Source organism: Lissotriton vulgaris, chromosome 5 (genome assembly GCF_964263255.1).
Source record: "Lissotriton vulgaris chromosome 5, aLisVul1.2, whole genome shotgun sequence".
Classification (NCBI taxonomy): domain Eukaryota; kingdom Metazoa; phylum Chordata; class Amphibia; order Caudata; family Salamandridae; genus Lissotriton; species Lissotriton vulgaris.
Window position 1 is genome coordinate 1,625,150,081 of NC_141693.1, and position 18,380 is coordinate 1,625,168,460.

At 46.5% G+C, this 18,380-nt stretch overlaps 1 protein-coding gene across 1 annotated transcript in view; it reads left to right on the forward strand.

Moving 5' to 3' along the window:
* LOC147716857 (uncharacterized) overlaps positions 1 to 13,727 on the forward strand; it is a 159,707-nt gene extending 145,980 nt beyond the window's left edge. Inside the window, exon 6 of the mRNA XM_086923768.1 lies at positions 12,255 to 13,727. Within this exon, the coding sequence (XP_086779894.1) occupies positions 12,255 to 13,165 (911 nt within the window). The 3' untranslated portion in view covers positions 13,166 to 13,727. The remainder of the gene's footprint in view (positions 1 to 12,254) is intronic.
* The last annotated feature ends 4,653 nt before the right edge of the window (positions 13,728 to 18,380 follow it).

Here is an 18,380-nt window from a genome sequence, read left to right on the forward strand (position 1 = left end):
TGCCAACCAGGTCACCTGTGCCAGTGCTTCTTATCCAAAACTCTTCCACAATTGGCAATTTAGGCTCCCTGTAGATCCCTAGTAAATGATCTGAGTGTCTAGGGCATTGGTACTGAAGAGGGTCCCCTAGGAACCCCTCACCTAGGCCTTGAGACTGCCACTGCAACTTGCATAGCCTGGTGCAGACCAAATGACAAATTGGACAATGCACACTGCCTGTGTGCCATGCCAACTTGCACTGTCTAAGGTATAGGTAAGCCACCATTCTAGCAGGCCTTCCAGGCCTAAGGCAGGGTGCACTATACCACATGTGTGGCCTTATCTGCATGAGCAGATATGCCCCTACAATATTTAAGTCCATTCTCAGATATTGTAATTGCCAGGGAATCCATAGAGAGTAAATGAGCTGGAAACTCGACAACTCGAGTTCTGCAGCACCATGATGGCTTCTCTGAAACCAGGAGTGTTTGGTACCAAACTACACCTATCAATAAACCCACACTTACACCTATCAATAAACCCACACTGATGGCAATGTGGGATTTATTGAACCATGTACTGAGAGGGCACCTCTGCAGTGCCCCATAAAACATACCAAACCTGGAGTGGTCACTGAATGGCTATAGGCAGCCTGCCACCACCAGACATGTTTCTGGACCCCGGGGTCGAGAGCCTCTGCTCTCTGGGACCAGAAACAATGCACATCCATGGAAGAGATGGCACACCTCCTCCACCATAGTGCTCGAGAAGGAAGCTTCAAAGGCCCGCCGCCTATCTAATGCGACTGCCAGCCTCTGCTGCTAGCAGTAGACGGCAGTCCCCAGTTTATACCCCCACCTAAAACCTAGGAAGAATAAGAGGTGTGCCCACCTCTGCCAACTCCACCCCTAAGGTGGGGGAGGTGAGGCAAAGCACATATTTTCAGTCGCTGCCATATTGAAGACGGAGAGACCCTCCAATCAGGGCTAGGACAACACGCTTTCCGACAGGAGAGTGGCATAATTGAGGATATAGTCACCCCAGGTAAGGGGCCCATTGACCCTATCTGGTACTACCCTAAAACGCACCCACATTTAGTATTTAGGTGGCTCCCCAGACCTGGAAACGAGTTCCTGCCAACTAAAGCAGAAACAGGACGAAAAAGATGCTGTGCAGAAGAAGACTGAAGACACCTTCTGACTTGGCCCCAGCCCTACTGCCCTCTCTGTAGCCCTCGAAAGTCCTGCAAAGAAACTATGCCTGTCCAGCACTCAGTGACCTCTTCAAGCCCTGGGAAGACTACTTACCTCTGAAGAAGAGCAGAACTCTAGAGGACAGCGGCTCTGTCCACAAAGACAACAACAACAAGGACTCTGGTGCCCTCCTGTTCCGTGATCCATGACCACTCTGCACACAATGCCTCTGACCTGTGTTCCGGGGGCCCACCAATCCAGAAAAGGTTCCTGAGTGATCACTAATCCAAATCCAGCATTGCCTGGCCCCTCCTGGTTCCGCAATGATGTCTGAAGACTGAATCTAAAAGCTTACTGTGACGGGTAAGAAGAATCCGACGTCAAAGGACACCTCTGCACCCGAAGCCCCTGGGTCTTGGTGAGCTGAACCAACAGTGCCCCTACGACCGTCAACACCTCAAACAACCTCTGTGGTCGCTGTTGTTTTCTGTGCAGCCTCCTGTTCAATGTCTGCAAGCCTGGTTTTCAAACCGAGATTCCTAATCGAAAAGCATTTGGCCCTGACGCTGTGTGCAGGAGACTTGTGGCGTTGAATACAGACTGTAAGGGTAGGCGATGAGCCGAAATCCAAGACGGTTCTGGTCTGCGGGTGAAGCAGTGGGAACTTTGGAATCTGGATGTGCTGGAGGTTGATGCAGCAGCAGCAAACAGGCACTGCGTCGATTTCTTCAGCCGCGATCCAACGATATGTCAATTCTTTCAGTCGTACAGCAGGGCCTACGCCAGTGTCTGTGCGATGGTCTCGAACTTCGGAGACACAGTGGGCTGAACTCTTGCTGCAGCAGCTTCTTCAGCCGCGGGCAGGCTCTGCATCGATTTTTTCGGCTACACGCCAGCAGTGCATGAAAACCTCTCCCGGATAGTGGTACTGTGCCGGAAAAACAGGCGCTGCAAGGATGATTCGTCGACTTTCAAGTCTTTGGTAGATTTTTACAGCAGGAACCACCTCAAAGGGCCCAGAACTGGATGTCTGATCAACAGGTCAAAACTCCCAGCAGTGGAGTTCAGGTAGCTACAGGGGGAAGTATTTGATGGCTCTAAGGCTTTTTAACAGAAGGCAACCACACATGTGCCCTTTTGAGAAACATCTCAAGCATCATGCAAAGCAAAATCCAGACCTTTTCCTCTCCAAAGCTGACACAGCAACTGCAGCCCAACCAAGCAAAGCAACACAGCAAAGGGGCAGTACTCCTCCTTACAGCTTTTCTCCGTGGCATAGTCTCCTCTTGATCTAGACGTTTTTAAAAAATGTGGGGTTACAGGTCCATTATTATACCCCTTTTGGTCTTTAAAGTAGGCATACTTAAAAGAGAAGTCTTTGTTGTTCACAAGTTCCTACCTTGGCTCCAGACACACTCCAAGGGGGTGGAGACAGCACAGCCTTATTCAGATGTCAGTGACCACTCCTCCCACTAATCTAGCTCAATTAAAAGTTACACTTGTAAAATGTTACAATGCTGCTCCAATGATAACCGATGGGAGAGACAGGCCTTGCAAAAGTGAAAAACACAATTGGCAGTATTTCACTATCAAGACATGTAAAGCGCACCAGTACCTGTCCTACCTTTCACATCCATTGCACCCGGCCAATGGGGATACCTTTGGCCTACCTTAAGGGTACCTTACATGTAGAAAAAAGAAAGGTTACGGCCTGGCAAACGGGTGCACTTGCCAGGTTGACATGGCAGTTTAAAACTGCACTCACAGGCACTGCAATGGCAGGACTGCGACAAGTTTAAAGGGCTACTCATGTGGATAGCACAACCAGTGCTGCAAGCCCACTAGTAGTATATGATTTTCTTTCACTGGGCACACACAGTGCACTTTACTAGGGACTTACCAGTAAATCAGATGTGCCAACCCTGGATAACCAATCAGAATCTCAATTTACACAAGGAGCACATGCGCTTTAGCACTGACCAGCAGTGGTAAAATATTCAGAGAACATAGCCCAACAAAAATTAAGTCCAGCACACTATCTAAAATACAGGAGGTAGAGGCAAAAAGACAGGGGAAACCATGCAAAGAATGCCAGGTCTAAATCCAGCTAAAAGTAGGGAGAACACCTCAACCTCCTCGGAGTTCTCATCACTAAGGCAGAAGAATTTGGACAGACCATCAGCATCGGCTTGTTCTGTACCAGGGGGGTGTCCCACCGTAAAGTCCGTTCCCTGTAGGGAGATGGACCACCTCAACAGTTTTGGGTTCTCACCCCTCATCTGCATCAAACATCTGAGGGGTCTATGGTCTGTCTAAACCCAGAAGTGAGTCCCAAACAAGTGGGGCCTTAGCTTCTTTAGTGCCCAGACCAAAGCAAAATCTACTCTATCAGTTGTGCTCCACCTCTGTTCATGGGTAAGTAACCTCCTGCTAATGAAGGCTACAGTTTGGTCTAGGCCCTTTTCGTTAGCTATGCTAGAACTCCGCCCCCCCCCCCCCCCACCATGGTCTGAAGTGTTTGTTTGCACAAGCAAGCAGGGCACCTTGTAGAAGCAGGGCGCCTTAAGAAAGGGCACCGTGCACATAGCTGCCTTCGGGGTATCAAACGCGGTCTGACAAGCCACAGCGCAGATCACTTCTTGGGCTGCTTCCTAGAAGTCAGCTCAGTCAAGAAAGCAACAATGATGACCCCTTGACAAATCTCTTATTGTAACTGGTGAGACCTAAAAAGGCTCTTACCTCAGTCAGGGTCTTGGGGGGGGCTCCCAAGCCAGAACTGTGTCAATCTTTGGTTTTAGGGGCACCTACCTTGTACCCCAAGTAAACCACAGACCCCTGCCTTATCTGGCACCTACTGGTCTTGATAGTAAGACCTATTTTCTGCAGAGCCTCCAACTCTTCCCAGAGGTGGTGCAAGTGATCCTCCCAACTGGAACTGAACCCTGCAACGTCATCCAGGTAGGCAGCACTGCAATCCTCCAGCCCAGCCAAAATGTGGTTGACCAACCTCTGTAAGGTGGCAGGGGCGTTCTTCAAACCAACGTGCATGACAAGGAACAGGAAGTGCCCCTCCGTCTATGAGAACGATGACCCCTCGGTCAAGGCAGTCTGCCAGTACCCAGATGTTAAGTCAAACATACTGAGGAACTTGACAGCTCCCAGCTGAACTGTGAGCTCATCAGGTCTGGGGATAGGGTGCACGTCAGTCTTAATGATGGCGTTGAGCTCACAGTTGGCCAAACAGAACCGCAATTCAGGTGTGGCACACGGTAAAGCAGCCTTTGGTACCAAGACCACTGGGCTGGCCCATGGGTCTGTTGGAGGGCTCTGTCACCCCTAGTGCTAGCATCTTGGAAACTTCTTCCTTGAAGCTGACTTAGACTCTGCCAGTCAACCTGTACATTTTGTGCTTTACAGGTGGACTCACCTCAGTATCCACATCATGGATACACCATTGAGCGACTCCTGGGGTCAAGGAGAATAGTAGCAGGCGGCATTCACTCTGCTGTTCTAGGGTCATTATGGGGTAGAAGTTAACATCCTCCACAGACCCATCTTGCTCCTTGGCAGACAGCGGTCTAGAAGAGCCTCACTCCCCCTCCTCCTTTCCATCATTTGTAGCCAGGAGCATAATCACTTCAGATCTCTCAAAGTGCGGTTTGAGGGAGTTCACATGTACGACCCTCAAAGGGTTCCCTGGAGTCTGCAAGTTCACCAAATAGGTGACATCACTCTTGCACTCTACCTCCTCAAAAGGTCCAGTCCACTTGGTACGCAGCTCCACTGGGGCCTTGAGCCACACTTTCTTGCCAGTCTGAAACTCAACCAGAGTGGTGTTCTGGTCATACCATTGTTTCATATCTTCTTGGCTGTCTTTTAGGTTCACCTGAGCGAGTTTCCTGACGTGCGCAGTCTGTTATTTGAAGGCCAGCATGTCGATAGATACATACTGGAGAGGCTTACTAGGAGCTTTCTCCCAGCCTTCTTTCACCAGACTAAGAGGTCCCCTCACAGGATGCCCATACAGCAACTCAAAGGGGCTAAATCTACATCCCTTCTGTGGTACATCCCTGTAACCAAAGAGAAGGCATTTTTATTTATTTATTTTTTATTTATTTATTTGAGTTTTATATAGCGCTGGCTACACCCGGAGATATCAGAGCACTTTACATAAGGTTCCACAAAGTTACAAAACTACATCAGTTACTAGAAAAACATTTCAAGAGCGTGAAGATGAGGTAAAAGGAGCTTAGAAGGCAGAGGGGCTAGGGTAAAGGGGTGGGAGGGAAATAGGATGGAGAGACGTGGGAGAGTCTGCCCAAAGTCCATCTGGGTAGGTGACGGCAGTGGGGGAAGTCCACACCCTATCTCCTCTATAGCTATCAGGTAGCTCCACCAGGCATCGGCCAAATAGCTAGGTCTCAACGGAAGAACATTAAGAAGGGGATGAGAAAATGGAGCATAGAGGGGGAAAGGGGTAGGGTAAAGGGGTGGGAGATAGAATGCGAAGGCGAGTCGAAGAAAAGTCTGCCCAAAATCCGACTGGGTAGGTGACGGCAAGGGCGGCCATCTCCTCTATAGCTATCAGGTAGCTCCACCGGGCATCGGCCCAAAAACTAGGTCTAGCGCTTACATAAAGAAACATTCGGTTACGAGTTCAGGAAGGGACCAAAAGTCTAGAGTCTCGAGATGGACTAGTGGAGCTGGTAGGAGGCAGGGGAGGGAAGGAAACACAGCAGTGAGACGCAGAAAATCAATGTCAGATGTCCGGCTGGTTAGGTGACGGCTGAGGGGATGAACCAGAGCCAAACTCCTCTTTAGCTGCATAGGACAGCTCCACCAGGCATCGGCCAAGGTTGCTCGGGCTCCGCAGTAAGTAAGAAACAGTTATGGTATCCGCCCAGTAAGCCTCATCATAGTTCCAATAGAAAACACTGTTCCTGGTGTTACTGGGCAGCCCGTCCGCAACGTCCTCCATGTTGCCCCCCGGTCAAGAGTGGTGAGTGGTGGAAGCAACTCTTTCACCTCTTCCCTCCGTGTATGGAGGAGCATGCACTTTTTAAACGTGTCGCTTTGCCTGCATTGTTCCCTCCTACTAGTCATTTCACACTTCCTGGAGGAAATACCTACTATTTCAAAGAGGGATGAGCTTGTGCCCCTCCCCAATTCTAAGGACTAGGATCAGCACCTGCGAAGGCCAAGGCAGGTATCCATACTTTCCGTTGGGGGATGGCGAACTTAAAGCTCCTGCTCCCCGCTGCCAAACACCCCCCCCCCCTCCAGTAATCCTGAATGTAGGAACCCGAAGGGGCAGCCAGGTTCAGTTCTTGCCGCTGCTTTGGTGTATGGCGGGCGCCATGGCAAGAAGACTACCCACTTACGCCTCATGGAGGAGTCTGATAGACCCATAATCATGCTCATTACCTTGCAGGTTGAAAGGAGTAGTGAGCTTATAGGTCACCCCACAATACTCCCACAGAGACTTTATATATGTGGATATGAAGTTGGCACCCCAGTTGGATATCACCTCTTTGGAGAAACCCATGTGGGAAAAGAGCCCCAACAATGACTGGCCCACCACAGGAGCAGTCATTGTTCTCAGAGAGATAGCCTTTTTGTACCGAGTGGCATGGTCGACAAAGACCAGGATAAACCTGTTGCCAATGGCTGTCTAGGGGTCCAGAGACCCCACAATGTTGATGCCCACCCCCACAAAAGGGGTGCTCACTGGAGCAGAGCATTGCATCTCCCTCTACTCTTTTCACTTGCCTGGTATGCTTGACATGACCTGCAATGTGTATCAGAGTGCCTTCACATTTGGGGCCAAAAAAGTGGGTGACAAGGTCTTGCCCTGCCCCAAATGTCCTGCAAAAGGCACATCATGAGCCAGACCCAGTAGGAAGGTTCTGAAGCAATAGGGCACTACCAGCTTATGGGCTGCCCCAGGCTCAGCAACCTTAGGCTCATTATACAGGAACCCATTCTTCCAGTAAATCTATTGTGATCCATACTCCTTGCCGGCTGCCTGGTCTGAATCCGTCTACAGCAGACCTTCAACAGTAGGCCATTTTTTCTGCTCCCTTAAGAATTCCGCCCTGGTGGGACCCCCTTATTGCTGCCAATTGGTCAACTCGGGCATGTCTTCCAGTTTGGCTATTTGCTACCCTGTAGGCTCCAGGGTGGCCCCCTCAGGGTCGGCGTCCTCCCAGACCATGGGAACTTCAGGGGTGGAGTTCCTGCGCCCCCCTGTCCCTCATCTTTCTGGCAGGCACCTGGGCCACTCTTTTAGGCCCCAGGTCCTTCTGATAACCCTTACTGGCTGCCATAGACAGAGTGGTCACACAGCACCACTCAGCGAACCCCACCTTCTCCAATTGTGAGCAGTGTTCCACCTCACCCCAAAGGGAATCCTCAGGGTCATTACCCAGTAACCATTCAACAGGCATGGATGCTCACAGCTACCCTCAAGGAACCTGAGATCCCCCTCCCATTCAATGGGAACCTGCGCCACCACATACTCAATATCTGAGTTGTCCACTGCAATTACTTCGTGAAACATATTGGGGACCACCTGCTCTTCAGGAACCAGGTGACACCTTACCGTAGTCACACTGGCTCCTGTTTCTCTCAGAACCTCCACCCTCTGTCCATTGATGGTCACCCACTCACTATTTCCTACTGTTTTTTGGCACAAGGTGCCTCTGGACCATCTCGCTGTCCCCTAGTGAGACAAGGGTTATCTTAGCTGAATCCCACCCTTATCCTGTAACCAACTCCTCCCCCAAACACTACACTGGCCAACCCCTGTGACTGCACACTAGCGGGTGCCAGTGTCCCCCTCATGTGACCCTCCTGACCACATGCATAACAATTGCGTGAAGCCCTCTCTGCTGGCTTCCCTGCAGAGATCCAAGGCTTCTTCTCACATGCAGGACGAGAATCCTTACCCTGGGAACTAGATAGAGAACTCCCTCTGTTTACCCTTGTCCCTTTCACTCTTTTGCTGGGGACCCCGCCCCCCCATTGGCGGACTCTCCCACATACCCGCTGTGCACCCTGGTACTCATCCAGCGGTCTGCCTCCTGAGCAAGCTTTCTGAGGTAAGTCAGCTTGCTGGCAATCATACTAGCACAACTCTGGAAAGCAAAGACTATACAAGTGTTCCATTAAATCAAATTATACAACCCATGATAGTCAGTTGCCTGGCTGTCCTTTAACCAACCATCCAGTGCTCTGTAGAAATGATCAACACATCCCAGCCAAGTATGAGAATCAGTTTTCTTAAAAGATCTAAACTTTGACTTTCACTGCTCTGAGGTGAGAACATACCAGGTGATCAAGACATCCTTCATGACAGTGTAGGTGAGACCCATGACTGGCACTTGGGCTGTCAAAGTGTCCATCCCCTCTATCTCAATGTGTTTCCACAGAGCTGCCTCCCCGCAGTGTATTTCAGGGACTTGATTTATGTGGAGTGCTGCCTCATATGCCAAAAACAAAGCATGTACGTCATCCCTCCTTTTATAATCATTTACCAGATTCTTAGGAATGTGCACCTTCCACCGAGACTGCACTGGCTGCAAGCTGCCATCATTTGTACTGGACTCCCCCTGCTTGGCCTTGATGTCCAGTTCCTTCAAACTTAATTCATGAGCCAAAAGCAAGTTATTTTCCTCCAGAGCCAGGGTTTTCTACTTCTCTTGTTTCTTGTGCTCCATTGCAAATGTTTTGCTTTCCAACCTGAGCTGGCTCACGCTCTCTGGCCTGTTGTCTGTCCTCCAGCTTCTCTGGGGACAGACTCCTGGATGTCACACTGCTTTCAATCCTGGAAGATGCTTTCACAGGCAGACCCTGAGCTGCAAAATGCCCTTGCGGGCTCCGTACCTTCAAATCCTCATTCTGATTCTCAGCCTCCCCAGCTTCTCTTGATGCCAACCAGGCCCTCAGCGCCTGTTGTAGCTCCTCCTTCCTAGCAGAGCTTCTAACTTGCCATTCAAAATCCTTGCAGAACTGTTTAAGCAGAGACACTGCGTACGACTACAACCTCTCAATCTCAAACAGCAAATCTGCAAAATTACTTGCTGGCTCATCAGACAGAGACATGATTTGTGGATAAATGTAATGGTTGACACAAAAATTGTAAAAATCAAAAAGCAGTATGAGGTCGTGCAGTGGTTTGCACTATGCAGTAGTGTACACCAATCACTGTATGTCAAGTACAAAAACACTAATCCTCACCGCTGACCACCAGTGTTAGAAATAGGGGTCTCCAGTTGGCAGTGGTAGGCACCCTGTCCAAATAAGGACCATTTCTTCTAGTCCGGGTAAGGATTTTTTTTACACAGTTAAAATAACCCCTTCTCACCCCCTTGGTAAATTGGCACAAGCAGTCAGACCTTTCTCAGAGGCAATGCGTAAACTATTTGTACACAACACACTCAGTAACACAGTGGAAACACTACAAATGGACACCGTACCAGATTAGAAAAATAAACAATCTTTATCTAAATCAAACAAGAACAAAATGGCAAAAATCAAACATACAGAACTCAAAATATCACTTTTGAAAGGTTTTAGCAATTCTGTCCGTAGAACTATATGGATGTGGTGATTTTACACAGAGTACCTTTAGATGCATCAACATCCACAAGGAACAACAGCCGCGGAGGAGGGAAGCGTTGGAAGACACAGTGATGCATCAGTTTCTGAGTCTCAGTTTCTGGGGAGGTAATGCGTCCATTCTGCTAAACGCTAGAGAAGTGTTGCGTCGAATCTGGACTGTAAGGGGTAGCGATGCATAAAAATCTAAGACAGTTCTGGTCTGCAGGTAATGGGGTGAGAACTTTGTGCACAAGTGCGAGGCATGGAAATCTGGACGCGCTAGAGTCCGATGTGGTGGCGGAAAACAGGCACTGCATTGATTTCTTCAGTCATGATCCAAAGATATGTCGATTCTTTAAGCTGCACAGCAGGGCCTGCGTCGGAGTCAGTTCTGTGGTCTCGGAATTCAGAGACACAGTGCACTGAACTCGGGCTGCTGCGGTTTCTTCGCCCTTGGACAGGCGCTGCGTTGATTTCTTCATTACAAATTAATGGACTAACCCAATCACAGTCAATAGGACCTGAGTACAATATAATATGAAAAACAATTAGTCCTAGACTAACTTTAAAAGAAAACGTGAAGGAAATTCATCAAATGGGGGTTAATCAACCGCTAGTACTCAATACTAATGAAACACAGATTATTAGACAAATCCACACCCTGAAAGAGAGAGGGAAAAAATAAAATATATCAAAGCAATCTCCCCCACAATGAAAGAGCAGAGGTCCCACAGGGAAATCTTTGGCGGCACCTTTAATTGTTCAGCAGCATAATGCATTTCGGCCTGGACGGCCTTCTTCAGACGCCATATCAGTCAGGAGGCATATTTTCACCTGCATTTAAATGCCATGCAAGTTACCCAGTGGATGGACCCCGCTCCGCCCCCTTCTTTGTCCGCTCACCAGCTCGCCGTTCGTATGAACTGCCAGTCCCAGAATGTACTTTAACCCAGGTAGGTGCTGCGTGGCGAATTCTGTATTAAATCCTAGTGGATAGTGGGGTACAGGGAAATCCTCAATGTTTGACATGCCCATTTCCTGCTCTAAATACAATCCCAGGTTCCCCTTGGGTCCCCAAGACCGTTTCAGCTGTCAAGTCCAGGATTCACTTTTAGCGGAGGCAGGAATAACAGTGCATCCCACCCAACGGGTAGTCAATGACCGCACTTGAACGCCCTTGCTTCTCCTGGACTCTTGCGGTGGGCCCGAACCAAGCCAATATCTTGGCAAAGGGGATGAAACCTGCTGAGATAGGAACCAGTGACGTACAGATGCCAGGGAAGTTAGTGTGTGTCCAATTTTATCTAGCCTGCCTTCAGAACAGGCTTAAAGTTGTAAAAGTAGCAATAGAATCATATTTGTCCTCAGTCTTTTGCTATGGACACTTTTGTTGTCCCTGTAGGTCATACATGAGGTCCATCAGGTGACCCTTGGGGATATGATGGGGTTCTTGAGTGAAGGTAGTAATCAGGTCAATTTTTCTTTCTAGATTTCAGACAGCATGGCTAATCCTTGTGGTTGTCACTGGACCACTAGTGATGTGTTTTTATATTTAGAGGATGCCATTTATATACAGAGTGGCTGCCAACTGGTAGATAAAATGTACCTTAGGCCAAAGAAAACCCGTTTTAGGAGTTCTCTTCTCGTTCTGAGGTGTGTGTCCTGCCTTTCTAATGACATCTTACTCAAAGGACGCCTGGTGTAAGCTTCTTTTGTATGTGGATTGTTCATTGTCATTTGAAAGGCAAAGTACCATGTCCACCCCACCCATCCTGGTGGCATACTCTACTCCTCTCAGCAACCAACCCCTATTCTATACAGTCTCTCATATATATACTTTCCAGGGTGTCTGAAAATCACACCCCTGGTGCAGCGGAAAAGTCCCTTGGAGACCCCTAAACGTTTATGCAGTGCATTAAAAAAACTGATATATAGATGATATTTTCTAATTTTTAAATTAAAATTATTTTTTGGGTTTACAGAGAATGTAACGTTATAATAAAAAAAAGTGGAACAAGCATCCCTCTTGCATTTTCAAAACTGAAATGAGCCATCATTATGATGAATTAAGTAAGTCAGTGTTAGTGTATGGGAGCGCTAGGCCTACACTAAATGAAATTAATTATTAGGATTTATAAAGTAGTCAAACATGTTTACACACTAAATATGCTACATGACCTCTGGCCTTGTAGATTCTACCTTAGGTGCGTATTTGAAGTATAGACATGTTTTGTTTATATTTCAAATGTTATTTCTAAGGAAAGTACACTGCCTCACAACCATAATACATGATATTCTTTCTGGCACAATACAAGAGCCATGGTACAATGTTTTTAATGCAATATGAGGATCAGAGTCTTCATCTAATTTGTGTCAGAGTAACACATCTTCATCAAATTTCATGAATATTGAAAAGTGCACTGAACTACCTGAGGAAAACAGTGCTACAGTAAAGTAAAGTAATTTTCTTTCTCTTGTAAGCATTCTCCCGAGCAAACGAAAGAGACATTGGCCAAGAAGTTGGAGAACAGGACATCCGCTGGGAGTTTGAAGGTACAAGTACTGAAACTGAAGGACCCAGCGGCTCGGATGGTGACGGGGCTGGAGAGGAGGCTACAACATCTTCAGAATCAGAGGGCTCCCTATTGGACCAGCCCCAAATTATGGTAGACCCTAGACCACCTGTGGGACTTACTCCCTTGTCCACCACCACCACCAGATCCATCAACAACCTCCCCTCTGCTCCCCCTAGTGTAGGCCAACACCCAACCCCTAAAAAGGCTGGGGTCTCATTCGCCCCAGGCACCTCAGGTCCTCCCCCTGTCCACCCAGCAGTTCTCTCTGAGGAGGCTGTTGATCTGTTGCGTGGCCTCTCGGTAGGGCAGACTGCACTGTTGTGTGCCATTCAAGGAATAAGCCAACAACTCACTCAGTTAGTAGCATTCCTGGATGGCATACACTATGCTGTGTCTGCAATACAGAGAGGCTTGGGCCGGAACAGAGCCTCCTCAGACAGCCCTGCCTGCCACCCAACACCACCTGCCCCTTCATCTCTGGACCCTTCCTCTTCCCAAACCCATCCTCCACCTACCATTCCCTCTCTAGTCTCTTTCCAAACAATCCCAACTTCAGACCCCAACAATTTACCCACACACCCCTACACACACAGAGCAAAGCGCAAACACAAACACTCACCCACAGCATCAACCATCCACCAAACAAAACGTGTGCACAAACACAAAGCAAAAGCCACCAACACAACACAAAGCACCACCAATACTACAGAGCAATCCAACACAAAGACTCGCATACACCCATATACCCACCACAAATCCCAACAGATCCCAGCTACACACAGACAGACTCACCCATACTCAAACTCCCATTTATAACAACACCCAAACCCTCTACCAAGTATCTAGTCAAAACCAGTTCCTCACCCAAGCAAACACCCAAAAAAACACCCTCACCTAAACATCCACTCATACGCACAACCAACCACGCACCCAAAACCACAAACCCACCTGCACCCAATACCCATCCCAAACCACCACCACCACCACACCTGAAGCTAACAGAACACACTTGTTCACCTCACCATGCACAGCCATTCCAAAGTACCACACCCAACTCAGCACCTCCCAAACACCCACTTCACCTATCTAATCTCTCCTTACACCTCCCTAACAGATGTTTGCACCTATGCCCAAACCACTCAACTCTGTCTCCCCCTTTTAATTCTTTGAGGTGCCTGAGCTACAACAGCTGGTGGAGGTCGAAAAGCCCCTTCGGGAGGAGTAACTATGTACAAATCAATACAGGAGGCACGATTTAGCAGTACATAACTGTTAGCTATATTTGTTTATTATTGTTTTTTCAAACATAATGTACATATAATCCAATTTATTACAAGAGGGAATTCTCTCACAAAATAAATGTATTTTTTTATAACAACATGGTTTCATTTATCTTTTTCACATACAGGATGTAAACATGCAGTTTGATTTGAATGCTGGCAACATTGGCTTAACATAATACTTTCTTGTATATCAAACTCAATAAATGTAAAGACCAAAGAATGTTGAAAATCATAGATGAAGAGATAGAAATAAAGGAATGAAGTAAGTCTAAGCTAAAAAGAAGCCCAAGAAGGGCAATGTATCTTTGCCAATTAATTTCAAGTAATTTGAAATGCAACATATGTTCATATATGATTTGGTAACATCATAAAAAAGATACGACAGCAATGTTGTACTAAAATATGTATTACTTAACTACATATGTAAGTGTATGTCTCATAAAAGTTACACAGGTAGGGATTGATAGAGCTTTATTTTAGCAATACATTCAACATGTAGTAAACATTGCTTATATGGTGGGTGCTTACTTCATGTTAACGGACGGGTGCACCAAACTAATAATGGATAGTAATGTGGGCAAACAACAAGAATAGAAAAGGTTGTGTTAGAACATTATTTTTTTAATTTTAAAGGCTATTGATAAACATTAAAATGGGAAAAAGGACACAAATATGTTTAATTAAAAAGTAGTTGACCTGTTGGTAGCCAACCCTAGAAGGGCAGTTGGGGGTCCCCCAGTTATGGGGGTTATGTCACTTGCAGTGCGTTGGGAACTGGAAAGGCCACTTTGGGGACCACCCTTTCTCCACCAGTGGTCAAAGGAGGGGATGTCAAATGTGGGCAGTCCCGTGACCCAGCAGTGCACAGAGCATTCATCCAGTGTCCAGAGACATTTTAAGACATGGGCAAAGTTGCCAATTGCCCAGATCCCCCATCCTCCAAAGAGCCACCTGAGAAAGTGAAATGTATTGCTATCTCACAACTGGCTCACAATTAATAAGCACATCAGTTGTAAATCTCTCTGTATGGTAAGGCTTTTCATCTCCCATTTCCACCAAGATTAAAACCATGTTTGGCAGGTATTCCCCAAGCAGACTCCTTCGTTCATCGCTTCAACTACAGCTCAAGGTATCAAGAACAAAAAGAAAAAAATGGGGCGACAGGGCGTTTTCTATGGCCATGAGCAAACTTTGGAATACCCTTCCACAAAACATTAGGGCCAGACCTCAGATCTTGCCCAATAGGAAGGCTCTTAAGATCTGGCTATTCTCCTTGTAGTTATTTTCTAATTCTGGAGTACTAGTGTACTTTTTCCAGATGGTGATGCCTTTGGGTAATTGCTGTGCTCTATACATTTTAAATCAAATCAAATCTCACATTTATTTCTCCATTTCAGCTTTTAATGTAATATTCAATATTGTTTGCCATCATAGGGCTTGAATTAGCAGATAATGGGTGATAGGGCAGCAGGTTTGGCAAGTGGTGTTACTTGAAAAACAGGAAACTGCCCTGAGACACAGTGGGCTTATGGTGGCAGCCCACGTTGGAGCAGACCAGTGGGTGGCCCCTTGCAGAAGAGAGGCGGTCCACAGCTCAAAACGTATTTTCCCGGATTCGGGTTCTACAGGCATGCATCCGTCAAAAAGATTTCAGGTGTTTTGAAAGGGCAGAATTCACACGTTGGGGTTATGGCAATCTAGGAACGCAGTTGTAGCCGGGAGCTTGTTGACCGTTTTTGAGGAGATAGTGATGGCCACAGGAAAGGAGTAAAAGCCATGGTGGTGGAGTATCACAGGGCTGCATGCCAGGTCAGTGGTTATGAGGGCTCAAGGCTTGGTAAAGGATATGGTGGGGCATAGTGGGTGGGGCTGGGAGGTCCATGGCGAGAGGCTTAGGGTTGTGGAGTAGAGATCCAGCGGTGATGCTTCAGGAAGTGAAGCAAATTGGGGGGAGTCACTCCCTGGCATTCCCTGGTGATAAGGCCATGCAGCTTGGTGGCAAGAGGGGGTAATGCAGGGAGAGTCATACAGAGACTGAGAACCCAGTGATGCTTTCTTACATGGCAGGAGTGAGCATCAGTTGGAGACATATCTATGACGGGCGGCATGCAGACTGGAAACAGTACAGTAGAAAGTGAGAGGGGTGAGGTGGTGGTCTGGAGGAGAGGGCCCGAACATAAGTAAGATGACTTCAGATACACAGAGGGTGGACATTTAGTCATGGGGCATGCATGAATGGCGGTATGGTTGGACAGGGAGAGGTCTGCGGATGAGTTTGAATGAATATAGAGTGTGTGGTGGGACTCCTAGGGGTAATTCCTAGTGCACCAGGATGAAGGGAAGACTTCATCAGTTCAGATGGAGAAAGTGAAGTCGGTGTGGAGGATAATGGGGAGCCGATGGTAGTACAGGAGGTTTAAAACCAGAGCAATGTTGAAAGGGGCGAGATGTCAGTGCGTTCCCTAGGATTGATTGGGTGAGCTGGGCCCAACCAGAGGTCAAGAAAAATATTTCCACAGCACTCCCTCCCCCACACCCCACCTCACCATGCCAGCGTGAGTACTTTGATGGAGGATGAAGTCTTGCTCTTCATAATGATGAGAGAGAACATGGGAGGCCACTTATTGTTGTCTACTAAAGAAGAGAAAAATATGGGCAAACGAATACTAGGGTGATTGTATGCTGCTGCCCGGGAGACTAAATGGAAAAGTGTTCAAAGGCAGAAGAAATTGAATTGTCCAATTTGCCTAAGGTCCCTACCAATATTGGCACCTGACGGCTGCATTCACATTTTTTGCCAGTACTAACTGTGTACAGAGTGGTGCTCTGGAAATATTTTGATGTCATTAAGACTGCTAGCATTTGGTTTGAGGGTTTAGCCTGGCTCCACTATGACGAACACTCTTGGGCATGGAGGAGTTTGACACTGTGGAAATAGTCAGGTGAAATCGACAATGAACTTTGGCTGAAGTGAATGACCTGGAGCATATTCATGCAATCGACTAATATAGCACATGGCCTTCTTTTACCATACCAATCTTTTTTAAAATTTGTTTGACTCCAGGAGGGGTGGTAGAAGTGAATAGGCAGGCTCCAAAGGGAGCGTGCTGGAAATTAAACAAAGTGACTTGCTACCCTAACAGATGCAAGTTTAAATACAAATGCATGATAAGCAGCAAGTGGCATCCAGTGTTGGAATGCACCAGTGGTGCAGGTCAAACAGCAGCAGAAGGGAGGCGAGATGGAAGTGTCGGCGAACAGCGATTATTCCAATCCGAGTGCCATGCTTCCTTGATTAAATAGTATCCAAATTTGTTTGCAGCAGTGGTCAAAGTGGGCGGGATCGGCATGTCATGGCACAGCATGCCACTACTTCTTTAATCTACTATATTCCCTTCCCCTGCTTATTAAATTTTAAACACACGTCCCAGGACGGCAGAAGTAGCCAAGATCTACAAATAAGGCTCGGCACTCTTGGCAGGCACAGAGTGAGAAGGACTCTGTCTCTTCCTTTCTGCCCAGAGAAGACCAGGACAGAGTCCACTACAGCTCTGCCGCTGGCAGCTGCCTCCCCCCCCTGTCTTTCTTCCTCTTATTCTCTCTCTTTCTGCGTAGCTCCTCCTCTCTTACTGAAAACATGACTTCAAGAAAGGGTTCTCACCCTCTCTTTCCTCCTTTTGCTTATTTGTTCCTCTTTGAAATGGATCCAAATAAGAAAAACACTTTTGCTGGAAATGTCATCTTGAGTTCTAAATATGTTAGTGAATTTTCTTAAGACAGTAAACACAGACAATACAGAAAAAATATTATTAAGCGAAAATATCTATTACAATATATAAAAATACAAAAATCATCATATTCATTACAATAGATATGAAACTATTCGTATTCATAGAGAAAATAAAAAGGGAAGGAGGGAGAGGGTAACATCTAAAACAACTAATGCATGAGCTGTAAATAGAGCTACTATATCATATTAATTAATGTAATATAAGAACAGTAAAAAGAAAAACAAGCTATAAATATACCATTAAGATGATAAGTAAACATCAACAGGTATCCAGAATGAGTGATAGGAGTTAGAATAATGATTAATCCCAGATAAGGATAACTGAGCACCTCTTCTTGTAAAAATAACCCATGACCACCAAGCATGAACTGATAATATCGAAACATCCTTCCAACCGAAAGTAATGGATTTTAACGCAGCTGAAATTAGGAACTAAAAAAGTTTAATTCAAGATCATTTAAGTCCTGCGACAAAATAACAGATTTGCATATTAACATTTTGTATGATATATCCTCATGAATCTGTAATATCTTTTTGATAATAATCCAAACTTCATTCCAGAATTTAAACACTAGAGGGCAATCAAAAAGCATATCTTGTAACAAACCAGGATGTAATTTACAATGCCAACACGTTGCATATTGAAGAAGTTTAGCTTGGAACAAAGTCCAAGTTTATGGAGTCCATAAACAATTGAATAAAATATATAAATTGGTTTGATAATGTGAGACAGGTAACCATCCAGATATATTACTAAGCCAAATATTTTCCCATGTATCAATATACAAGGAAAGTGAGAGTTCATTATTCTAAAATGCTGAAGTCATATTTATGTTGCTTCCTAGAGAATTAGAGAATTTTTAATATAAAATGGAAACACCATGAGATAACGCTGATATAGTTTGGATATAAATTGATAAGCCAGCTTTAACATTAGGTGGAATAGCCTGAGGAAAAG